This window comes from Drosophila takahashii, chromosome 2R (assembly GCF_030179915.1).
Source record: "Drosophila takahashii strain IR98-3 E-12201 chromosome 2R, DtakHiC1v2, whole genome shotgun sequence".
NCBI lineage: Eukaryota > Metazoa > Arthropoda > Insecta > Diptera > Drosophilidae > Drosophila > Drosophila takahashii.
Genome location: NC_091679.1, coordinates 31,809,710 through 31,835,494, shown reverse-complemented (window position 1 = coordinate 31,835,494; position 25,785 = coordinate 31,809,710). Strand labels below are relative to the sequence as shown.

Here is a 25,785-nt window from a genome sequence, read left to right as displayed (position 1 = left end):
AGGTCAAGTAAGCAATTATTTTTAAAAGATGACAAAGCCAATATAAAAACAATTTAAAATTGTTTTAGCCGTCAAAAACATAAATGTGCAATGATTTTAATTTGCTGTGACATTTCTCTTAAACCCGCCAATTATTTAAATTAGATATTAACATAACAGCTTTGTGAACGATAACTTTGTAAACTCAAACAATCTGAACCGGAAAAATAGTTGAAAATATTTATTGCGGCATCACAATAAATAGGAAATTCCCCCATTTGCCAATGCAGAAAACGACGAAATGTAGAAGCGAAAAAAGAACGATAAATTGTGAGCAGCCAACGAAACCAAAGCCCAAAATGCGTGCAACATATCGCCATGAGCAATTGAACTGTGAGCTAATCCGAAACATATCCAAATCCAACCCAAATCCGCGCACATTCAAATAGAAGAGTGCGACGAGCAAATACAGAAATATATCACGTTTAAACCGTAGCCAAGGCCAATATGAAAACAATCTGCGACAGCAAATGGTTCGTGCAAATTTGTTTGCTGCTGGTCCTGGTTGTCCTGCCCACCTGTCACATCCTGCAGGCCGAGAGCCAGGTGGTGGTGGGTGACATTGAGCTGCAGGAGAAGGACGACGAGGTGGCGCCCAGTCATCATCACAGTCGCAGTGGCAGTCACAGCAATAGCAATCATCCTGGCTGCGAGCACCTCCATCATCGTCAGCACCACCGGGGAAAGCACGGAAGCCGGAAGCACAGACAGAGCCATTACGAGATTCTCGAGCGGGAGCAGCGGCAGCAGCAGCTGGGAAAACACTGGCGTCAGTGGGTGAATGTGAATCACCCGAATCACCTGAAACACCTGAATCACCTGCAGTCGCCGGATTACCCCAGCGATGATCCATCGCCCTCGGATGGCAGGCACCCATCTCGGGCTAATGGAGGCCTGTCGGACGACGAACCTTTCGACCTGGAGGACTACCAGCGGTATGCTAATATTGACCTGGCCTCTCCGCGCTCCGGTCGCCATCGCGGCCGCCACCTGCCGCTGAACAAGGTGAACCTGATGCTGCCGCTCATCTCGGCGGACGGAAGTGGCAAGTACCTCAGATCCCTGCCCGATTCGCTGAGCTTCCAGAACGATCGACTGCTGTATGGGAGCCAGCCGCAGAGACACTGGCCCGTCAAGCGGGAGGCCATTGTGGAGGGCGACGTCATCCTGGGCGGCCTGATGATGGTCCACTCGCGCGAGGACAGCATCACCTGCGGACCCATCATGCCGCAGGGCGGCATCCAAGCCCTGGAGGCCATGCTCTTCACCATCGACAGGATCAACCGGGAGCAGCTGCTGCCAAACATCACCCTGGGCGCCCACATCCTGGACGACTGCGATAAGGACTCGTACGGCCTGGAAATGGCCGTGGATTTTATCAAAGGTAAGCACTTGAGGCGGGTGCACCCAGAAAAAAATACGGAAAATATGTGATAAATAATAATATAATAAACAAACGTCAACATTAATTTAAAAGTCAATGGACACCCTTAAAACCATATTTTTAAACTTTTTAAAACATTATCAATGCTTAGGAAATAATTCCCTGATTAAAATTATTGCCAATCCAATCACTGCCGTATGAAAAATGGATCCATATCCAGATCTATTCGAAAACTTATCATATTTCTTTCATTTATTATTAAGGTCACATTGTTTTCTAAATATATCCTATACCCTACCATAGAAACAATCGGGTAAAAGATGTCCAATTCTAGTGCTATTTTTAAAACAAGTACCTAACCAATCTATTTTATTAAAATTTAATTATTTTATTCATTTTTGGTTTCCCTAAGCTAGCATCCAAATTTTTTCTGATATTTTGATACCTATTTTAATAAAAATTGCAGCAATCAAAATGAATAAAAATTGTTTTGTGTGGAAACTATGTTGCTCTGCCTTTCAGCGTACTTGCAATGCAGCCTCGGTTTATTCTCGTATTTATATGCAAATTTTGTGTACCTCTGGTTCTGAACTTATGTTGATTTCATTGCGAGTAAAAGTAGTTTCAGTTGCAGTTGAATTACCGCAGTCGTTTTGTTGTGGGAGCTGCGAGCGAAAACTGTTTACAAATTTATTCAGCCAAATTAAATAGCGGTATCTCTGGGATTTGTGTTATGTGAGAGCTTGCCTCGGAGAAAAAGGCTACCTCAGCTTAGTATGAAATGTGTATTTTCCACTTCAACAACAATATCCACACGCAGAGCAGAGAACTGCGTCAAAGATTTCATTAATAAACTAAATTAATAAATAAATTATGGGATTTCCTGGCGGGAGACTGAAGCTCTCTGGGCAACTAAATATGCATAATTCCCTTAAGACAAAACGGCGTGGATTATTGAGATTGCCTTGTCGGAGGAGCAGCGAGGGAAGATCAAGGACACATAAAATGCCGCTTATTACTTTTATCGGGCCAAACAAAGAGGCGCACACACTCAGGCCGGCACACACAGCCAACGATCCATAATCAATTGGGCCCAGAGCATCCAGCATCCTTGTCATCGTCCCTGAACACTTTCTAATCTCCATAATTTCATTATTTATGTGCGCGGCTAGGATTTATTTGAGCGACGTGCGGTGCGCGTCTCTGTCTCTTTCCCTCATTCCCCCTTTCTCTCTGTCCATCCCTGTACCCGTCTTTGTTGCGTATGACGTATGAAAAATATAATTTTCCAAGTCACTGAATTATATTGACAGGATTAGGCAGGCCGTAAACTATGCCGATGCTCTTAGCTACGCCACACTGTACCCACACACTGTACAGACACCCCACTTCGGCTAATAATAATCTAGTTAGGCATCGATTGTGTGGGCAAAATCAAGCCACTATCTTAGTCGGAGAGTTAATTAATTTGTACTTAAGCACAGCAGCTGGCTACACTTGATAATAGTGGGCGTGGCAAATCGCCCACCAATTTGGAAAGTTGGTTAATTCTTGGGTAAAGTGTTTATATCGCTAAAGTTGGTAAGGAAAATTATTTAGCAAATGGGTAAGTCGATAATTACGGTTCAAATTTAACTTTAAAAATATACCTATTTAATGCAAACACTGTATTAGAAATAACCTTGATAAATTACATTAAAATTCATATTTCCATTGCATTTAAAGTTGAATTCAATAATTCTTTGACCAATCAAGGTACAACACAAGGTACGCACATAAGCAACTATAAACAAACATCAATAATTTATTTCCATGAATTTTTAATATTTCGTACGTGGAAAAACGTGAGGAAGACCTGAATAAAATATTTTCCCAAATGATTATTCTAATTTACTGCGTAAAGCAGCTATCAATGTAATACCGGAATTAAATGAAAAGGCCTCACCGAGCGTAAATCTCCGGATTTCACGTGAAAAACAAACAACAATTTAAATTCATATAAACAAGGGGAATTTTGGCGAAATTCACGTTTTACAGAACAATTAAAACTTAAATTACTTCAAATGGCATATTTCTCTAAACGCCTTCTCCTCGTTCATATATATTTTCAGGATCCATCAGCAACATTGACGACGCCGAATATCATTGCAACAAGACGCAAGTGCGGAAGGTCATCTCGGGGGTGGTTGGCGCCGCCTCCTCGGTCACATCTATTCAAGTTGCCAATTTACTGCGGTTATTCCGAATACCCCAGGTGAGTTTCTATTGTTTGATGTCCTAACTGTGGTACTTTGTGTGCACGAAGTCAAAAGGTCATGGCACAGAAAAGAAGTCCTTTTGGTTTTTGGTTCACATTTTGCTTTATGGTCGCAGCTACATGTACACATGTGTATTAGTTTGGCCAACAGAAGTTTCCTCTATTCCGTAATTAAAATTTCCCAGAAGCCACATGGTAACTGTTGTAATGGCCGTCAGGACTTTGGGTTGGCTTTACCGATTCTTAAGTGTCTGCACGTGCGACTAAATTAGTCGAATCTTGCAGGCCAACGAGAGGAACAAAGTGCAGCAGTTGCAAAGAAATATGGTCGGACAGGCTAGCAAAAGACTCGGGGGGAAAATTGTGTTTTTTTTCGAATCAAAGACACTCAGAAATATGAACTGTTTATGTACACCAAATATTTAGTTACTTTTATTTTTCCACAGAATTTTCCTAACTACTCCGAGCAAAGAAATATATTAAGAAAGATAAGAACGAAATGGTTTTATTCGTTTTAGTAAGATTTTAATGTCTATATATATGAAAATTGGATTTATTTAAATTCACCATCATCAGATAAATTGCAAATATTTCGCAACTTAAAAACTCGATACCCGTTTTATTTAGCTTCCTTTTTCTGGGTGTACTTTATATCAAAAAAAGAAGTGAGTATTGCCAGAAACTCGTATTAATTCTCGTTCAGAAACAAAATAACATTTTTCGAGTGCCTGCATGAATCACGTGCTGGAAGTTGAAGGAGATTGAGTGGCCGGTGGTGTTGCTCCAACTACGTGAGCTGGAGCCGAAAGTCAATACGCGACAATAACTAAGTAGCCAACTGCCTGACTGCCGTATCCCAATTCTATATGTATGACCATACTAGATGCCATTAAACGCACACGAAGTGGCAGTCGACGGAGCAGCAGCCGTTTTATGCAGGCCCGACTATCGTTCCGAAAAGAGCTCATAAATCAGCTATAAACATTTGATTGCATTTGGTTTGTACGCGAGGACTCTCTCGGCAGACTTCGCATAAACAGGACTTTCCAGCAAATTGTGTGTGTTCTGCAATTGAAATGGCTGCTCGATGGCGACTTAGTGAGTTCCATTTAGGCTCAGCGGAAATTGGCTGCAATGCGATATGTAGGCAAGGACGAAGGACGAAGTACACATGACATGTCTGAAATTTAGTTAAGCATATTTGCATATGCAATATTTAATCTTGTATCCAAATCTTAAGAATAGTATTTTAGGTGCTTTAACTAAGCAATGAAGGTGAATTTAACTTGCTTCGGAAATTGCTTTTTTGATGGAATAAAATGATTTTTTAATAAATTACAAAGTCTTAGAGATTCCAGAAACTTATTGTTTTATAAATTGCATTTTGTTTTTAATTGCTTTTTTAATTTTAAATTAAAGTATATTTTTCTATAGAAATGATTTATTAACTTAAAATGATTGATATTTAATATTGGTGCTTTTTGCTCCTTTATTGATTGCAATTGACTTTTGCTCAATTGGATCAGAAATGTAAAATAGAATTGTCAGGTTTCAATTAACCTTTTGTAAGCCAATTAGCCAATTAGCCCCCATTGCCTTCCCTTTGCCATGCGTGACAAGTTAAAGAGCACTTACGAAGTACTAATGGTAATGACACTTAATGTGAAACCAAGTAGTTCATTAAACACTTGCACTTGACTTGTCTCACCGCCCACGTCTTTGCTCTAAGACTGCACATATTTATATCGATTGCAAACGAAGGGATAATTTGTGCGTGAAATTGGTTTCCGGACTTTGGCCAGGTTACCACAGTTGGCCTTTTGCTGCTGCATCCTCGGCAGCAGATTTTGCAAAGTAATACCATCTGATGTTTTCTTTCGACTTCTGCATTGTTTGTGGTTTTTCGAAGGGAGCTTAAGAGGGGGAAAATATGAATGCCAAAAGCTGGGAAAGAAGCTTACGAAAGTGTTTGCAAAACAGACATCCAAAAGCTAGTGTGGAAAAAAGTGAGAATTAAATGTTGAAACCTTAAAGTGAAAATGGTTGCAACATAAAAACAAGAGAGAACGCTATAGTCGAGTGCCTCGACTATTAGATACCCGTTACTCAGCTAAACAACTTAATAGAAATATGCCTTCTTATATGTTTTTCGCCGCTCGATTTTTACCCAGGGATCTCTTTCTCGAAGAGGCTTTCTAGAATTTTCAATTCTGCCTAGCACATCTTCCGTCTCTCTCTAGCGCAGGTGAATGCACTTGTGAAAAACGTATACGAGCAAAAAGAGACAAAATGCGCGCCCCATTTCAAATAATTTAAAATTTGCATTAACATATTGTGAATTAGAGTGACCACAGAAAAAAAGGCAGATTTTTTCCAATGCCATTTCCTAGATGGCGCTAGTGTATATTGTATTGCGCCATCTACCGCCAGATATTGGTACTACTGGTCATGAAAGGCGGAAATGTAGGCGCTGGCCAGGCTTAAGCGTTTATTGGGTTTGTGGGCGTTAGAGTGGGCGTGGCAATCTTTTACTTGGCCAATCGATAGGTATGACGAAGCGAATACATATCAGTTACTATTTTCATAATAGCTTCAAAACTGTGGGCGTTAAAGGGGGCTTGTGGGCGTTATAGGGGGCGTGGCACCTTTTTGAAACAAACTTGCGCTGCGTAGGAGCTCCTAGAATATTCATGCAAAATGCCAATCTTCTAGCTTTTATAGTTTCCGAGATCTCAGCGTTCATACGGACAGACAGACAGACAGACAGACAGACGGACAGACGGACATGGCTAGATCGACTCGGCTAGTGATCCTGATCAAGAATATATATACTTTATGGGGTCGGAAACGCTTCCTTCTAGCTGTTACATACTTTTGCACGAATACAATATACCCTTTTACTCTACGAGTAACGGGTATAATAACATGCTCGCACTTTTCAAAGTCAATTCTATGGCTTTTCAAGCAAAAACATTTTCGTACCATATGGTAATCCGCTCCCCTTATTTTTCCAGGTGTCCTACTTCTCCACGAGCCCCGAGCTTAGCAACAAACAGCGATTCGAGTACTTCTCCCGCACGATTCCCTCGGATCACTACCAGGTGAAGGCCATGGTGGAGATTGTTAAGCGGATGGGTTGGAGCTACGTCTCGATTATCTACGAGGAGAGCAATTATGGCATCAAGGTGGGTACTCAGTCAATGAAAATTGCTATGAAGGTGGAGTGGGGGTGGATAAATCATGTGTTTACTACTGAGTTTGGTTTTCTACTGCTTTAAAGCTTCTTTTGACTTTATAATTGCAATATTACAAACTAGATCTTCTTAATAAAAGTAAAAATTTAAAAAAAAATCGATAGTAATTACATTACTGAAAAAAATATTTAATTAAATATCGGCTTCGATAAATTTAAGGTATATTTAAGTAAATCTATATATAAAAATTTAAGCCTTAAATCTATTCGATTTATTCAGCACGAAATATGTGTGAAATTAAGAAGAAACAAGAGAGAACGCTATAGTCGGGTGCCCCGACTATCAGATACCCGTTACTCAGCTAAAGGGACTTTGATCCGCCGTAACTTTTTAACGAATGGTTCGATTTAAAAAATTTCTTCTACATTTCGATAGGTATTCATAAACACAATAAAACTGCATTTTTACTTTTCCGAAATATTGAAATTTTTCAAATCCTATGTAAGCGTTTGTGGGCGTTAGAGGGGGCGTGGCACCCTTTTAAAACAAACTTGCGCTGCGTAGGAACTCCTAGAATCTGCATGCAAAATGTCAATCTTCTAGCTTTAATAGTTTCCGAGATCTCAGCGTTCATACAGACAGACAGACGGACAGACGGACAGACAGACGGACAGACGGACAGACGGACAGACGGACAGACGGACAGACGGACAGACGGACATGGCTAGATCGACTCGGCTAGTGATCCTGATCAAGAATATATATAGTTTATAGGGTCGGAAACGCTTCCTTCTACCTGTTACATACTTTTGCACGAATCTAATATACCCTTTTACTCTACGAGTAACGGGTATAAAAATGTAAAATCTTTAGAAGGAAATTTAGCACCCTTAAAAAAGCGGAATTACACTCTGTCGAGCATTTGCATTCTCGAGCGATTACTGTGTCAACGGAATACATTTTAAGTGCCTACATAGTACTCTTACCTGCGTACAAAATTTTACCATTCCCATCACATGCGTTTTTATTGCTTACACAACATTGCAATTGTTTCTCTACTCCCCAAACAGGCTTTCGAGGAGCTGGAGGAGCTGCTGGCACGCCATAACATTTGTATTGCCATCAAGGAGAAGTTGGTAAAGGATTCGGGAGTGGCCGAGGACATCGCGTACGATAATATAGTGCAGAAGCTGCTGACGAAGCCGCGGGCCCGAGGTATGTAGCTGGGAAAACTGGAGAGGTGGCGAAGAGTAAAGTAAATTTCAGAGCGGAAAAGCGACTGCAGACTGCCAGTTAAAATGCAATTTAAAATGAAAATGTCAAAAGAATGGCGCCTCTGCGAATGCGAAAGGAAAAACGTTTCGCAACGCCTGCCAAATGAATGCGATCCGGAGTCGCGAACTATTCTAGGGTTTTTGGAGGGGAAAGGGACGGAAATTGCACAAATTAAATGAAAATATTTTAAAACCTCCCACGCTATTCCGCCGTTGTTTCATCTGTCCTAGGGGGAAATTAAAAAGTTCAAAACAAAGCAAACAAAAAAGTTATTTGCAAATAAATTGAGAGATAGCCGGCCAAAAGTGGACAAACTGATACGGCAATATTGTAGTGGCGGAAAAACGTGTATATTTGTTATGGCCAAAAGTGAAGCCCTGTGTCCGTGTAGAAAAATATACTTGACATCCATGAAGCCAGATGAATGACACTGCCCGTCTGACATGGCAACGCAATTAAAAAATCCAGAGGGAGCAGGCAAAAATTCAAATTTATCGAAACGATTTTTCAAATGAAAACGATGTTTGCCACACTGCATTGCCCCAATCTACGTCAATCATACGCACTGAGGAGCGAGATAAATAAAAAATAAATGTCTATCAATTTAACTTTTAACTTGTTTCGCATTCCCCTGTCAAATATTAATCAACTGCCAGTTGCAGCAGCTGTAAAGAAATATATTAAAAATAATTACCGCCTAAACCCTGGGCGCATACCATTAAGGTGTGGGGGAGCCGGGTCGTGGCTGCCAATAAAAAGCACACGGGGGCCGACCAATAACAATTGACTTTTGTCTGGCAAACAATTTTTGATTTACATAAATGTGCCATCAGGAGTCGTAAAGCAGCCGCCCACCCGAGAAAAGGGTTCGGCAACCATCATTATTTATTGTGATTTGTGATTTGACGCCGTTTACAGTGCGCTCGCTCGCAACGATTAATCAATTTGACAAAGTATTTTCTCTGGCATCAGTTGTTTAATTTTGCATATCGAGGGGTCGGTTTCGGGTTAGGGCTCGCGTTTAGGATCCGAGTTGGGTCTCTGAAAAATGATGCTCTTCCGGATTCGTAACTGCCGTCGGGGGTGAACTTTGCGCTTGTTCGGATCCCCACACATGTCACTTTTGGGGGCAAAGGCAAATGGAAAGTGAAAAGTGGGGGGAGTCGACATGATTTCCCTTTTTATCGCAGTTGTGCCAAGCCGATGCGATTATACCCAGTACATGGCTTTAAAGTTTCCCCCTTAATCTGCATAAATATCCTGCAGAGTGGGCTCTTAAATTAAAATTGATATCCCTGCTCAGCGTATCCAGGGTACTTGACTAGTATACACAGGCCGACAAAGGAGCCGCTTGAGTGGAAATCTAAGGCAAAGTGAAAATCTAAGGAAAATATCCTTCACTTCAGAAAAGTATCGACAAGTTTTCCCGTTGTTGCCGCCGCTGCCTTTGATTAAGTTTCCTTTTACTTCAAGTAGTCGGAGCAGCAGTGGCAAATCGATACGAGGACATGTTGAAGGGGCAAAAAAATTATTGCCAAGACAAAGAGTCCTCCTGGGCAGGCCGATAAGAAGTGACAGCGGCAGCTCATCGAACAAAAAGCTTTAATTCTGTCAAAACCGAAGCAGGGAATACTAACCAAAACTCCAGGACCCAAGGAATTACAATGACGAATCCGAATTATTTAAGAGTCGGCTTTGGCAAATAGGCACTGGGAATTTTGTTTGCCTTGCTATGCCACCTCGTCATTGATATTTCAATATTTTTTGTGGTCATATTGACTTTTGAATCCAATTAAAACATTGTTTTTCTTGCAAATTGAAGCGAACTGCCTTTTCGCTGGCAATCGGTCGCCAGGGCTTATAAAATATTCAATGAAATGAAGTCAGTTTTCTGGACTGGATATTGTGCTCCTTTACACGTAAATACTCCTGAAAAATATTGAAATAAAAAAGAGAATATCCATATAGAGCAAGATAAATATTCATAATTATTTCGCTCTGTCATTTAATGTTGTAAGAGCACTTAAAGTCCCCATGGAAGGGGGAACCCTCGAAAAGGAAAACACAAGAGCAGTTGGCAGCTGCAGATTGTTTTCTTTTCCGCAATAAAGCCGCTTATTCAGTATTGATTGCAATTAAAATTAATTTCTGCCTTTCCTCCTTTCGCATCCTTTCAATCCGCCGCCACCCAGGGGCCATTATCTTCGGTTCGGATCAGGAGGTGCGGCAAGTGATGCGGGCGGTGCGGCGGGCGAATGCAACTGGCTCCTTCTCCTGGATCGGATCGGATGGCTGGAGTGCCCGGAACTTGGTATCGGACGACTACGAGCCGGAGGTGAGTGAACTATTTCGTCAGTCCGGATGACGGGCCACTTTCTGTCGGCCGGAAATTATGAGTCTAAATGGGCGTAGCAATGAGGTTTGATTAATGATCAAAGGATTTTGGTCACACACACGCATTTACGTGGGCCTAACCCGGTTTTATGGGATCCGAAAAAAAAGTATAAGTGATGGCGACAGTGAGAATACTTTCGCACGCCTTTTCCTATGATGAATTATGGTTTCATTTAAATTAATCGTGCGTGCGTCTGTGTGGGGCTAATTAATTTGTCAAAACCTTTCAAGCCCAGAGTTGGCCCTCCATTGAGATCAAGCTCATTAAGTATACGCCATGTGCGGCTCGGTGTCATCAACAGGTGGAAGGCACGCTGTCTGTGCAGCCGCAGGCGAATCCAGTGCGCGGTTTCGAGGAGTACTTCCTCGGTCTGACGGTGGAGAACAACCAGCGAAATCCCTGGTTTGTGGGTAAGTGGATTTACCAATACATTTTTTTCAGGCGGAATTTAAGCATTTATTGCAAAGAATGATTTCTGAAAATTATATTTAAATAATATTTGATGATTTGCTCTCAGAATTCTGGGAGGATCATTTCCAGTGTCGTTATCCCGGAAGTACCAGCACTCCGTACAACAACTACACTAAGGAGTGCACCAAAAAAGAGCGACTTTCTAGGCAGAATACCGACTTCGAGGACCAGCTGCAGTTCGTCAGCGATGCGGTCATGGCATTTGCCTATGCCCTAAGGTAAATTTTCAAAAATAAAGATGGAAAATGAATGAAATTCTTTTTAATTATGCTCTGATTAATAAAATAAAAATTATAATATTCAATGTGACAGAAAAAAAATAAAATAAATTGAATTATGTTTTATTTATGCCCTGTCAAATGTAAATGGGAAACTAATTAAAATATTAACAGTGTTGAAATATAAGAGATTTTCCAAGCCCCCTTGTTTTTTCTCCGTATACAGTGTGATTTGTTTGAGAAGCTGAAACTTAATGTTGAGAAAAACCTAATGCAATGTCTTTCCCCCAGGGACATGCACCGCGACTTGTGCGGCGGAGGTCCTTCGCTGTGCGAGGCCATGAAGCCGACAAAGGGCGCAGATTTGCTCAAATATTTGCGTAAAGTGGAGTTTGAGGGTGAGTAGGAAATAGAAAGATATTTATTCACTTCGGCGGGATAAAACCAAGGAAAATTAACGGTACAACTATATGCCGTCTGTGCTAGCGTTTCTCGAGGATTACTGAAAACAGGATGGCAGACAAGCTCAAGTTATTTAGCTCCCGCTTACTTCCTTCAGCCGGCAAGTGTTGCGCAAATAGCTTAAGTGGAAATTTCCTGCCAGCCCATCCTTGCAGTTGTGCCAAAAGCCACACACACACACATCTCTGGCTGCGAGTGTCCTACAAGGCGCATTGGCCATGCTTTCGAGTGGAAAATTGACTTGCTTGTCATCGTCATTGAACTCGATTGAAATTCAATAAATTACACAGACGGACGGACGAACAGACGGACGGGCGGCCGGGAGCCAAAGGCTCTGACTGACTGGCGCAGATTGTCAATTTTCTGATATTTCTGATAGGGCGAGCTCGCCAACAGGCCAACGGCTTTGGCAGGCGTGAAACCATAAACCCATTTAACTTATATTCCATCAATTCCATCCGCAGGCCTCAGCGGCGACGAGTTCCGCTTCGACGGGAACGGCGATGGTCCTGCCCGGTACAACATCATCCACTTCAAGCAGTCGCAGGCCGGCCAGTACCACTGGGTCAAGGTGGGCGAGTACACGGAGGGCGAGCTGCGCCTCAATATGTCGGGTAAGGGTTAAGCTAACGCTGCTAATGCTAACCTCCAAATCCAAACAATGTAGGAAATATTTGATCGCGGGAAATGGCTATTAAGACTCGGTGTTAAAACTAAAAATCATTTGAAGCACCTAAGGGGGAAACTCTCAAAAAGTTCTTTAAAGATTAGATAGGAATAATTTTAAATTTTATTCTAAGAAAAACAAGAGAAACTGAATCCTATACCCTTGTAAATCAACCATATTAAATTACAAATTACAAAATGTTAAATATCGAATTATTTTTATTTATTACTCACTTTTCTATCCTTCCTTTTGCGGCTATAAAATAAAGTCGTCCAATTATTGATAAATTTAATTTGAAACTTAAAATTTTAAAGAAAATCTATATCGCAGAGTAGAAGGGAATACTATAAAAACCAACAAAGCTATAATTTGATATTTATTAATTTTCCGAACGTTTTTCGAACGTCAAATTTATTTTATTTTTAAATTTAACCATAAACCATAAGTTTGCCCTAAGAAATACAACTTTTATTTAACACCCGATTTGGTTTTAAGAATAGAGAGCCATTACTTACCATTTGATAGCTTCAGTGCCTCTTGAGCAGCTTTATGTAAATTTATAGAATAACTAGACCCATCTCCTTGACTACATTTGTTTTTTTTATTATTCCCGCCTCCGCAGAGGTGAAGTTCAAGCGCCTGAGTCCCAAGCCGCCCGAGTCCGTCTGCAGCCTGCCCTGTCTGGTGGGCCAGGCCAAGAAGTACGTGGAGGGCGAGAGCTGCTGCTGGCACTGCTTCAACTGCACAACCTATCAAGTAAGTGGGGCCCATCTGCCCATGGACACCGTAATTTATTTGTCGGCCTTTCGACGAGATTGAAATGCGGCGCCGGGCGAATTATTCCGGAACTATTCCGGGCCGACAGGGGAGCGGAAAAAAATGGGGCTTCAGAGGCGAAAAACAATTAAGTCATCAGGCCTGAAAGGGGCTGCAACTGAATGGCAAACACGCCGCCTTTGTGATCGCCCCATCCATTTATCAAGTGCTCCTTTGTGCGTTGCGTCCATTGCAGATCCGCCACCCGGATGACGAGACCCACTGCAAGCTGTGCAAGCTGGGAACGCTGCCCGACGCCCACAAGCAGTACTGCCGCCCCATCCCGGAGATATATCTGCGACCGGAGTCCGCCTGGGCCATTGGGGCGATGGCGTTTAGTGCCACCGGCATCCTGGTAACGCTCTTTGTCATGGGCGTGTTCGTCAGGTGAGCTAAGCATTCATGGAGTGTAAAATCGGAAAGGGGCGTACGTTGTGTTAAAATGGCAATCCTATTAGTTAGCAATATTAGAAAAAAACCTTAAACCATTATGATTCAGTTTTGGAAATAAATTTCATGCTTTTTAAATCTATTTCTAAGCCATAACATTTTATTATGAAAAACAGAGATTTTTATTAAGATCAAATAATAGTAAAACTAAAAGTACCCAATTAATATAATCACAGTTAAATAAAAATACATAACATTATATTAAAGTCAATATAATATCATTTTGCTGAATTTTTTGGCTCGAATTTATTTTCATGGACAAAACGATTGATGTTTTTGCTTCTCCGACTGTAGTTATTGGCACAATATAGTGCGCTTGCATGGATATGGCCAAGCAATTAAAAACTTTTCACCCCTGCCTGGGAAAACTTTGCCACAAAATTTAGCAGCAGAGACATAAAAATGATGCCGTAATTGGCGCAAAGGATTCCCGTCCTGGCTGCATGACCGAAGTTTGTAACTTTAGGTGCACTTTTCCCCTTTCATTCCACCCGCAGGCACAACGACACGCCCATCGTGCGCGCCTCGGGGCGGGAGCTGAGCTACATCCTGCTGGCGGGGATTTTCATGTGCTACGGTGTCACATTCGCCCTGGTCCTGAAGCCCACCAACATCGTGTGTGCCATCCAGCGGTGAGTGTGCAAATTGCCGAGCTGATGCCAGCGGAGTGCGAACTTTCCCCCGATCTGTCGTTTTTCCCAGGTTCGGTGTGGGCTTCTGCTTCACGGTCGTCTATGCTGCACTGTTGACCAAAACGAATCGCATTGCACGGATCTTCAAAGCGGGCAAACAGTCCGCCAAGCGGCCCTCCTTCATTAGTCCCAAGTCCCAGCTGGTAATCTGTGCGTGCCTGGTTAGTGTGCAGGTGAGTGCGGGTGGCTTGTGGGATGTGGGATGCGCGACTCCATCATTCATACCACTCTGCTCCCTCCCATTTGTAGATACTCATCAACGGCGTTTGGATGGTAATTGCGCCATCACATGCCATGCATCATTATCCCACACGCGAGGATAATCTGCTCGTCTGCGACTCGTACATCGACGCCTCCTACATGATTGCGTTCTCCTATCCAATCTTTCTGATTGTAATTTGCACGGTCTACGCGGTGCTCACGCGAAAGATTCCGGAGGCCTTCAACGAGTCGAAGCATATTGGTAAGTAATTGAGCCTTTCGTTTTAAGAAGACCAATAATTCTGAGTAATTGGCATTGTCTGCCGAATATATGTGGAGAATTTAATAACCGGTCACAGACATTCGTTTCGCCAAGTTATTTGATTAAAGTGGCATTAATAACGATTGGCTATTCTTAGAATCTCATCTGTTTCATTTTATGGCCATCAATCTGGTAGTTAAATCGGGCTAGTAGTAAATCAAATTACAAGTCACATAATAAAGACAGCTTTAATTTGTTTGAATAAACATATGTATATATGGAGCGCAAGCGATTGCATTTATGCATTGAATTCATTGCATAATAACTGCATTTCCATGGTTATTAAGTTGTGGAGCACTGCGCATTCTTTTTTACTAGTGGTTCTTCTCTGTAACCTGCCAACGTTTAATTAAATAACACAATATAATAAATAATAATTTTGTATAACAAGAATAGAACTGCTATAATAAGTTACACAAAAAAAATTAGTGGTGGTCAAATTAATATGCGCATGGTAAATTTCTGGTATTGCATCTATCTCGGAGATTCGCTGACTTCGAAAAATACAGGGAGAAGCAATAAAATGACGTGAGAGGGAGAAGTACAAATTCAAAGTCATGTGATACCAAATAACAGCAAATCGATGATCATTTTTTTGAGTGTACTTTACAGATAACATTATTTTAACTTATTTTTTTTACAGGTTTCACCATGTACACGACCTGTGTGATTTGGCTGGCCTTTGTACCGCTCTACTTTGGAACCGCGAACCACGTGCCGCTGCGCATCACCAGCATGTCGGTGACAATCAGCTTGTCCGCCAGCGTGACCATCGCCTGTCTCTTTTCGCCCAAGGTGAGTGCGGATAACTGGGAGTGGGTGGGCTCGGAGGGATGGACGCCCTACGCAAATTGATTGCCAGACGGGCTATTGGTAATTGCGTTATGCATTAATTATTGCGTACTTCTCGTGCCCCCGTTAAATGATTTTGGGTGCAGCACACTGCCAGCGGCGATTTTCATTCCGTTTCATACCGTTTATACCGGACGCAGAGACGAGTGCTTCATTAAAATGCAATAAGACGGACGATGACGGCAGGCGGGGGATCCGAGGGGATTTTAATTCAACAGCCGGATGCATAAATTGAGATGTGTTGCCATCAACCATATTGTGTTTAACGCTCACTCCTCCCTTGGTCCTTGGTTATTTCATTATGTTCGAACGAGAACAAGCTTAAATGTCAACAAGCCAATCCCTCGAACGAAGCTGAACGGGTCATGATCTCCGCCGTTTTTGTATCCCCGGTTCCCATGGCAACATATCTTTTAATACCCTCCGTTATTAGCCATTAAGACGCAAGTAAACTGCAAGACAAGCCAAGTATAGACAGCCATTTAAGTTCATAGACTAGATGATGCAGCGGGGAGAAAAGCGCTCTTTCTGGCAGTTTACTCTGATACGGGACATTACAAAGACAGCATCCTTCCAAGAAACGATGACTTTATTACACGGGAAGACACAAAGAGCTGAATTTACGGAAGATATAATGTTTTAAACTGCATGTAAAATATAATTCGATTTGTAGTTCATAACATAAAATATTGATTTTAATGTTTAGCTTATCGTTCAAATATTGACTTTATATACTGCCTATTTTGTTATAGTGAAGTTTTCAGTTTGTCTTATAATTTATTAAAATTATTCCTTGAAAAGTACATTGTGGAAATGATTAAATCGTTTTACTTAGTGTAGTAAATCTTATACAGGGTTGACTTTTTCCCCACTGTTCCTAGGTGTCGATTACAACTTTTGAGGACCTATTTTTACAGTTTCCCTTTTGATCACTGATTTGTAGAAGTACTTTCCGTCTGTGCCCATTGCATTTAAACGCAATGAACTAGAATTAATAAATCAGGCAGAAACAGGAACACAAACCGAACAGAGCTTGCACAATAGCACATTTCATAGTTATGGGTTCCGAAACGTAACTGGCTTCACTTTGTGGGAGCTATATGCACATTCCGGGTGCAAAGTAGCACAAAGCCCCCGGGAAGCGAGGTTCCATAAACACTCAGCTCAGGGGCTTTTATTAAATGTCGGAGCGTAAAATACTCCTTGGCCCAGTGGCTGCTAACCGGGCTAACTGTCCGCTATCAGATGTCACCCAATGCACGGTTAGTTGGCGACAGGGAAAACACACTGAACGTACGCTCACCGCAAATACAGACACACGTACTGCGGGCCACCTTGAGCCATAAAAATGCAATTTACAATTGCTTGTGCCTGGGCAGAGGGCAACAATAAAAGGCTGCCGCCATGAATGCGGCATGCCACAAACAGAAGGCGACTGGGGATCACTGGACTAAGCCTGGGCAACAAACTAAAGCCCGGCCGTAAAGGTGCCACCAGCCACGCCTCCTTCCGCAGGACAAAGGCGCACCGAGGTGGCAAGCAATTTCTACTTCCGACGGAACGGCCCTCCGCCGCCTTTCTTCCTCCGGTTTCGACTCGGTTTCGCCTCAGTTTGTTTTCGTACTTTCCGCGTTTGTTTGCTTTTGCGGTGGAAACAATAACAAGCGGCGTCCAAATGGCAGCCAAACAATGTCAAAGCACGGCGGAAATGACCGTAAAGGCCGTACGACTACGTAACACAACGCAGCATAGCCCAAATGGGAACGTAAGGTGCACTGCACACAATTTAAATGGACTTTACTAAGCAATTAACCGATTATTGAGCTGAGTAAATTCCTACCGTTTACCTAAAGTACAAGAAATGTCCAAGAATTTAATTCAAATTAAATTTGTTATTTTCGGAAAATATTAAATTATTAAAAAATATTCTCAATTGTTCATGCGGTTATTCCACTACATTGGTCGGCTCATTCATTAGAACAATTTTTTCTCAGCCTATACGATTTTACGTAGGTGCGAGCAAGACAGATATATGTCAGCTGCAATGAGCAATTAATGAGCAAAATTTTAAAAACCGAAGGCCACCATTTTATTTTTTTTTGTATGAGCAAAATTGAATCTAAAAAGTACAAATTTGCTCATTTATTAGAGCTACTGTAAATCGGATCTTGCTCGCACCTACGTAAAATCGTATGGGCTGAGAAAAAATTGTACTAATGAATGATCCGAACGATGTAGTGGAATAACCGCATCAGCAGAAAATCATGCGCTTCAAATAAATAGTTTCAGATAGTTTAAGAATGCCTAAATTTCATTTAACACAAATCTTTTAATGCAATAGAGTTTTAAATTACAAAAGTATTTGAGGTTTTTCTTCAGGTTTATGCTTATTCAAAGTTAATGGCTTACCATTTCTTCTCGGTGTAAACATCTGACTCGAGTCGTTGGCCCTTGTTTTGTTCCACCATTTCTGCTGGCCATCGAAACGGGAAACGGGCTAATGAGACTAGGACTCGGATTGGAATTGGGAATCGGTAGGGGGCGTGGCAGGTCACGCACTGACTTCTAATGAAAGCCATAAGATAAGCCATCTCGGGGGCAACGGAATTGGAAATCGCTTCCAAGTAGCCATTACATACAATGGGTCGTATGATTAATGCCTGATACGGGAAATTAACCTAATTGGAAGCACACACTGATTTGCTGACGCCAACGAACGCCTGTCTCCTTGCAGCTGTACATAATACTCATACGCCCCGAGCGCAACGTGCGGCAGAGCATGATGCCGCCGCGCTACGGCAACATGCACCGCACCGCCGGAACAGGACCCTCGTCCATGATGGCCGCCGCCGTGGTGACCGCTGCCACCTGCGCCCAGGAGGAGAAGATCCAAAAGCATATCACGCCCACAAACACTGGTGAGTAATTAAGAGGATGCGGGCTGCCCAGGGGCTAGTTGTTATCAGTTGATGGCAGCACAGTTAACATAAAACCAGCAAGTTAATTGATACATATTATATCCTGTTAAAAAGTACAATGCAGGGGAATAATGTTGGTTTTTCTTGCCACAATAAATTAATATATCAATCAATTAAATGTATTATTAAAACTGATCTGTAATTAAATGCTTTTTTGGTTATATTAATCTATTAATTGTATTTTGCCATTTATTAAATCTTTTAAGCACGACCAATACGATTTAAATTAATTTTCCAAATGTTGCAAACAATGTTTATTAGGGCACTTACATATAATGGGTCAGCAATCTTTGGTTTATTTAACTGTTTTAATAATTGTTTTAGATTTAGCAGATATTTTATTTTAGGTTATCAGGTTATTTAAAGGTTATTTTAATCAAAGAATGAAATCGTTTTGCCTTTTTCTGTAATTATCCCCAATAATTTACAGAAAACTCGCTAAAGGCAAAGAAATTGTGCGAGATGGCCACTCAGACGATTTCCAGCATCATCACGTCGCTGGACATCAACGCGTACAATCAGATACCATATGCCGATCAATATGTGCCAAACAATACCACAACGGCCACGACCACGCCCACAGAGAAGGGCAGTGACAACAGCAACGTCAACAGCAACGGCAACAGCAATACCAATGGAAGTAGCAACAGCAATAGCAATGGCGATTGCGATGGCGATGAGGCAACGGAGCAAGTGGTGGCAAACAATAATAAAATCAATCAGAGGCAACATGGCCAGCCGGCCGTGGCATTTGCCATCACAACGGCTAACAATCACATAAGCGGCCCAGCAGCAACCATAACAACAGCGGCTCCAACTGGTGAAACAACAACAGAGGCCCTTGTGGCTACAATAACAACTCCATTGGCGGCGGGGGATGTCACCGAAACCGCATCCGTGGCGGCCAACAATGGCCATGGCAACGGCAGCCAGCGTCCGCCGGTTTTGCAAACAAACTTATAGCTAAACGCACAACAATTGCAGCAGCAGTTGCTGAAGGAGCAGCAGCGACAACAGGCGGAGCTGCAGCAACAGCAGCAGCAGCAACCTGCAACACAAAGCTCTTCCAGCGACACCGGCAGCACGGGCAGCGGTAGTGCGGCAAAAAAACGTTCCGCAATTCCCGTTTAAGCTGCCATCAGAGATTAGAGTTCCCCGCCACAATACGTAAGTAGAGAAAAAGTGTCTGTTGACCCAAGTTTTTCCAAGGGTCAGAGGTAGGCAAAAAACAGACGGAGGCCGGCACAGGAAGCTGTGCCACAGAAATATCTTCAAATCGGATAAAAACACATCTGGAAAGGTAATCGCTTTAGTTTCAAAACTCTTTGATTAGGTTGTTGCTTTCTGTAATTAATTTTTCATTAATGATCTTTTGTTACATTGTCCTATATCAGTCATTATTATTGTATCTGATATTGAAGGTATTTCTGTGACATATCTTCTTTTTCAAGGATAACTTCAGATTTTAATTGACACCTAAAGGCCAGATTATAAAGGCCAGAGTGAGTTGAAGCAATGTCCCAAATGAAAGTCAGTCTACTGAAAATCTTTCCCAACTCTTCCCAAACACGAATGCGTTTCTCCATTTTACACTTCAGCACAAGAATTAACGATATAGGTATTTCAAAATAACTTGTCATCCCTTAACTATTTATAAGTGTTTAATTCCTAAGCTTATCTAGTTCTCTAAGCGTTGTTTCAAAGCGTTCCGAAAGAAACAAAAAACGAAAATGTGATATAATTTCAAAAATGTGTTTTCTACAACCGAAGCAACTAGCAAACTATCTGAATAGTACACGTAATTCGTAGGCTAAGGAAGGCAAAAGCTGTACAGTGAGCACTGGGTAAAGGGGCATTTTTTTCGAGGGCGCAATTATGTTCCAAAAGGGCTGGGCTTCAGCCCCTTTGAAATGTAGCAGCTAGGTAGAACAATTACAATTGCATTTATTGTGTTGTTTGAGCCCATCAACATGGTAGATTTAATTGTTGTCCAACTGAGATGTACATATAGGACTTTACGGATTAACTTACGGTCGTAGCAATACCTTGATGTGAATACGGATTAATGTTAATTGTGTGCAGCTTATGTGCTATCTCCAGAAATGCATAGTTAAATATTTGTTATAGAGCGCAAGTAATGCAAATCATGTCTAGCCAAATCATGGGGTACAAAAAATAGCGAAATATATTCGTCTTTCCGTGTCTGTGTGTTCAGTGTAAATAGTCGTTAATGCAAAACCCATGGAACACCCAAGATTTGAATGTCTTTTGAATTAGTTACTTGATGTATAGTTATTAACACTATTGACAACAATACGCTAAATGTTTTTTGGCTGCAAATATATTTACGAATAAAGCAAAAACGAATCAAAAACACTTTCCATTTAAATAAAGACTTTTATTCGGTGGTTAAAACTAGGGCTTCCGCGGGGTCCAGGCTCAAGGTTTTCGGATCGTAACGAGTGCTGTTCGGTAAAAAGGTAAGTAAGTATACAATAGTGAAAGTTAATGGATCAACTCTTGTGCACTTACCCTTCTGCTTTTGTGGAGTCAATACTTCTGATGAGAAGCTGCAAGCTTTCGGTGCGATTCTTGTCAAACTGACTCAAGTCAATGGTTTTGGCCACCGACCCAAAGTTGATGACCCCAACAATTGTGGCTGAGTTGGTCAGAGATCTATGAAAAGGGTAAGATTAACATAAGGTAACCAATGGGTTCTAAGCACCACCACTCACCTTTGAACTACAAAGACATCCTCCGATATTGTATCGTACTTCGTGGAGCCATTCTGCAGAGTCTTGGATGATTTGCGTAGGGCCACCAAGGCCTTGTAGATCTTCAAATGAGAACGATCGGCACTCAATTCCGTTTCCACGTTTATGGTCTCGTAGCCTTCGGCCAGTGGCAACCAGGTGGTGGAGCCATTGGTGAACCCGGCATTGGTGCCACCTGTCCACTGGAAGGGGGTCCTCTCGGGATCCCGGGTGTACTGCTCGTAGATGTTGGCATTCGAGTTGCAGGCCCACGGGTCCACGGTGTCCTCCCAGCTGATCTCGCCGTCGGTCATGCCGATCTCCTCGCCCTGGTAGGTGACACTGGCGCCCGGCAGGATCATGACCAGCGTGTTCATGGCATCAATGTGCTCCTTGCCATACCGACTGGCGGCCCTGCGCTTGTCGTGGTTCCCCAACTGCAATGGTAATCTTATTAACCTGAGATTCGAATGAGTAATCACCCCCACTTACCACCCAATTGGCCGTGCGACCTGCTGGCATGTTTTTCAGCCACAAATCAATCGCCTCCTTCACGTTGCTGGCATTCAGACCCTCCTGCTCCATCACCGTGATCAGGTTGAAGTTGAAGGGCAGGTGGGCTCCCTCGGTGCTCCTATTTCCGTAGAACTGCATGCTGAACCAGGCGGGGGAGTAGGTTTCGATGAGCAGAACGCTCGAGTTGCCGCCGTAAATACGCTTGTAATCGTCGAGCACAGTGCGCCACTGGTAAACCATGTCGATGGTCTCCGGCTGATTCTCGATGTACGTGGTGGTCAAATAGTTGCGATCCTCCGAGTCCTCGGTGGCCCCGCTCACAGCTTCGTCGGGAAACTGCCCCTCCGCATTCGGTAAGACCTCAAAGAGCGGAGGCAGAGCATCGCACCGGAAACCGGAAACGCCCTCATTCAGCCAGTAGCGCCGCACTCGCTTCATCTGGTCGACAACCAGGGGATTACGGTAGTTAAGATCGGGCTGCTGTACTGCAAACTGGTGGAGGTAGTACTGCTGACGCACCTCATTCCATTCCCAGGCACTTCCACGGAAGTACTGCAGCCAGTTGGTAGGGGGTTCCCTCTCCCCAGTGGAGGCATTCACCTTTCCGTCATGCCACACGTAGTAGTCCTCGTAGCCCTTCTCCCGGTTCACCGACTTCACAAACCAGGAGTTCTTGTCACTCGAGTGATTGGGAACAAAGTCCAAGATGATCTTCAGGTCTAGCTCTTTGGCTCGCTTGATCAGAGCCCTGAAGTCATCAAGGGTGCCGTACTCCGGCTGAATGTCATAGAAGTCGGAGATATCGTAGCCAAAGTCCACCATGGGCGAGGTGAAAATGGGCGACAGCCAGGCAGCAGTGACCCCTAGGTCTTTCAAGTACTCCAGTTTGCTGGTGATGCCGTTCAAGTCGCCAATGCCATCGCCATCTGAGTCCTTGAAGGAGCGCGGGTAGATCTGATAGAACTGGGCCGTTTGCCACCAGTCCTTGGTCGTTTCGCTGGCGGAGCTCTGAAGCTGACAGCCCTCAGCAATGGCCAATACCAAAAGTGTTAGAAGCGACAGAAGCTCCATTGCCTCGGTCAAAGTAAAAACCCTTGTGTGCGAGCAGCCGGCAGTCACTCGCTTTTATAGACAGTCCCCTCAATTGGTTAGATAAGCCCTCGTAATGGAAATGTTTTGATTGCGCTAGGTAAGTCCGCCTAATCGAATGTGGAGCATACGCATCGCCTTCTCCGAAACTGTTATTGGAAAATTTCCAGCTGGAGTGGCGTTTCGAGTGTTTTGCCAAATGCAAACACTACTCGATGTGGGCTTATCATTTAAGCCCGACTAATCCGGGTTCTGTTATTGTATAAAAGTCACGGCGACGACTCCTCGCTATCAAGTAACGAGAATGCTGAGAATACGGTTGGATCTTTTGGGCCTACTGGCTTGTGGCCTGGTTATCCTGTCGCCGCCAATCAGGTCCTGTGAAACCACAACCACAACTGCGGCCACAAAGGACTGGTGGCAAAATGCCCAGTTCTATCAGATTTACCCCCGCTCCTTCATGGACTCCGATGGCGACGGCATTGGCGATTTGAATGGCATCACCAGCAAACTGGAGTACTTGAAAGACCTAGGGGTCACTGCGGCCTGGCTGTCGCCCATTTTCACCTCGCCCATGGTGGACTTTGGCTACGATATCTCCGACTTCTATGACATTCAACCGGAGTACGGAACCCTTGATGACTTCAGGGCCCTGATCAAGCGAGCGAAGGAGCTGGACCTGAAGATCATACTGGACTTCGTGCCCAATCACTCGAGTGACGAGAACGAGTGGTTCCAGAAGTCGGTGAATCGGGAGAAGGGCTACGAGGACTACTACGTGTGGCATGACGGAAAGGTGAATGCCTCCACTGGGGAGAGGGAACCCCCCTCCAACTGGCTACAGGCCTTCCGGGGAAGCGCCTGGCAGTGGAACGAGGTGCGCCAGCAGTACTACCTCCACCAGTTCGCCGTGCAGCAGGCCGACCTGAACTACCGCAACCCGCTGGTCGTGGAGCAGATGAAGCGGGTACTTCGCTACTGGCTGGACCTCGGAGTAGCCGGGTTCCGTTGCGATGCCGTGCCCGTGCTCTTCGAGATCGAACCCGATGCAGATGGTCAGTATGCCGACGAGGAGGTCAGTGGACTGACCGATGACGTCGACGCTCGCAACTACCTGAAGAGCGACCTCATCGAGAACCGGCAGGAGACCATTGACATGGCCTACCAGTGGCGTGTGGTGATGGACGACTACCAGCGCATCCATGGCGGCGACACGAGGGTTCTCCTGATTGAGACCTACGCTCCGCCTGCCTACACAATGCAGTTCTACGGCAATCGCTCGGTGGCGGGTGCCCACCTGCCCTTCAACTTCAACCTGATAACGGTGCTGGCCAGCGAAGGCTTCTCGGCGGGATCCATAAAGACGGCAGTGGACAACTGGCTGGACAACCTGCCCGCCGGACGCACCGCCAACTGGGTGATTGGCAACCACGATCAGCGAAGGGCGGCGAGTCGCTATGGAGCGGCCAATGCGGATGCCATGAACATGCTGGTCATGGTCCTCCCGGGCGCCAGTGTCACCTACCAGGGCGAGGAGCTGGGCATGACCGATGGCGAGATCAGTTGGGAGGACACTCAGGACCCGGCGGCCTGCAACTCGAACTCGGAGACCTACGAGCAGTTCACCCGCGATCCCTCGCGAACTCCCTTCCAGTGGACGAGTGGCACCAATGCCGGGTTCTCAAGTGCATCGAAGACCTGGTTGCCTCTGGCGGCGGACTACCAAACGGTGAATGTGGAAACGGAGCAGGCAGCCCAGCGATCCCATCTGAAAATCTACAAGTCTTTGGTTCATCTGAGGAACTCCTCATCGACGCTGCAAAATGGATCCACCAAATACGGAGTGATTAGTGAAAACGTGTTCGTGGTTAAGCGGTGAGTTAGTTACATTATGTGGTGGTGGTATATTAAAGATGATAACTTATGCAATGTGACCTGGAACCAAGTTCCCCTGAGTCTGTAGAAATTCCTTAAAGGACGTGCCCAACCATTTCCTTTGCAGCTACCTCGCCGGCTCTGCATCCATAATTTATGTGGCCAACTTTGCCAGCAAGGGTGTCACCGTGAATTTATACGACTTCGACAAGACGCTGCCCACCCACTTGACGCTCCTCATCCGCAGCCTGCAGTCCGCCAAGTCGGAGGGGTAAGCGGGAATACAGTTTCAATATTGACCATCCTCTGACTTCTGTGCATTGCATCCTGGGACATCCTCTTTTCAGCTCGCTGTTCGAGGTCACTGGATTGAGTCTGGCGGCCGGCGAGGCCTTGCTATTGACTACCAGCAGTTCTTCCCGACTCGATTTCCTATGAGGCGCACTTGAAACATACTGACTCAGGCCACTCAATCGGTATTTATCTTCGGCTCAAAGCAAATATGCCGTGGCTTGCATAAATAAATATATAAGTGAAAAACCAGACAAACAAACCACTTCACCCCAGATACACCGCACATATCCTGAAACCGCCCCCTGCCCCCACCAGGGAGATAAGCTCAAGTGCCCGGCATACTCTTTTAATTCCCGTTCGGCATTTAAAGTGTTTACACACAAATTAAAGTCAAGCAAAAGTTCCCGGCCCCCTTGGTAAGTAGGTAAGTATTTGGTGTTTTACACTGTGTGAGTGCCGGGGAGCCGAGGAATGTGTGCTACACAATGTAAATACAGACGACGACCGGGGACTAGGCCTATAAAACAGAAATGGAGAAGCTCGGCCTGGGACTGGGCCCCCAGCATCGCAGGACCCTTTGAAGTC

The 25,785-nt window shown here is 43.9% G+C and overlaps 3 protein-coding genes across 4 annotated transcripts in view; 2 read left to right on the top strand and 1 right to left on the bottom strand.

Moving 5' to 3' along the window:
- The window catches only part of mtt (mangetout), a 52,417-nt gene extending 32,704 nt beyond the window's left edge, over nucleotides 1-19,713 (top strand). Inside the window, exons 1-17 of one of the 2 annotated variants that reach the window (XM_044395807.2) lie at nucleotides 256-1,423; nucleotides 3,535-3,677; nucleotides 6,695-6,865; nucleotides 7,945-8,089; nucleotides 10,342-10,484; nucleotides 10,846-10,954; nucleotides 11,062-11,233; nucleotides 11,525-11,631; nucleotides 12,160-12,309; nucleotides 12,985-13,118; nucleotides 13,375-13,565; nucleotides 14,126-14,260; nucleotides 14,331-14,493; nucleotides 14,570-14,783; nucleotides 15,487-15,638; nucleotides 18,430-18,613; nucleotides 19,104-19,713. In XM_044395807.2, coding sequence (XP_044251742.2) covers nucleotides 487-1,423; nucleotides 3,535-3,677; nucleotides 6,695-6,865; nucleotides 7,945-8,089; nucleotides 10,342-10,484; nucleotides 10,846-10,954; nucleotides 11,062-11,233; nucleotides 11,525-11,631; nucleotides 12,160-12,309; nucleotides 12,985-13,118; nucleotides 13,375-13,565; nucleotides 14,126-14,260; nucleotides 14,331-14,493; nucleotides 14,570-14,783; nucleotides 15,487-15,638; nucleotides 18,430-18,613; nucleotides 19,104-19,636 — 3,783 coding nt within the window. In that variant the 5' untranslated portion in view covers nucleotides 256-486 and the 3' untranslated portion in view covers nucleotides 19,637-19,713. Of the gene's footprint in view, nucleotides 1-255; nucleotides 1,424-3,534; nucleotides 3,678-6,694; nucleotides 6,866-7,944; nucleotides 8,090-10,341; nucleotides 10,485-10,845; nucleotides 10,955-11,061; nucleotides 11,234-11,524; nucleotides 11,632-12,159; nucleotides 12,310-12,984; nucleotides 13,119-13,374; nucleotides 13,566-14,125; nucleotides 14,261-14,330; nucleotides 14,494-14,569; nucleotides 14,784-15,486; nucleotides 15,639-18,429; nucleotides 18,614-19,103 lie in introns of those variants that run through there. The other variant, XM_070212606.1, reaches the window with a different exon arrangement.
- A 1,283-nt stretch (nucleotides 19,714-20,996) lies between these two features.
- On the bottom strand, nucleotides 20,997-23,013 carry Mal-A8 (Maltase A8). Its single transcript, XM_017149238.3, has 4 exons — nucleotides 21,919-23,013; nucleotides 21,409-21,863; nucleotides 21,206-21,349; nucleotides 20,997-21,138 (listed from the first exon to the last, which is right to left on the bottom strand). Exons 1-4 carry the CDS (start codon nucleotides 23,011-23,013, stop codon nucleotides 21,072-21,074), a joined length of 1,761 nt encoding a protein of 586 aa, XP_017004727.3. The 3' UTR covers nucleotides 20,997-21,071.
- Nucleotides 23,014-23,335: 322 nt separating this feature from the next.
- Mal-A7 (Maltase A7) lies at nucleotides 23,336-25,474 on the top strand. Its single transcript, XM_017149227.3, has 3 exons — nucleotides 23,336-24,906; nucleotides 25,034-25,177; nucleotides 25,254-25,474. The coding sequence occupies exons 1-3, from the start codon at nucleotides 23,336-23,338 to the stop codon at nucleotides 25,342-25,344; spliced, it is 1,806 nt and encodes a 601-aa protein (XP_017004716.3). The 3' UTR covers nucleotides 25,345-25,474.
- Nucleotides 25,475-25,785: the final 311 nt, after the last annotated feature.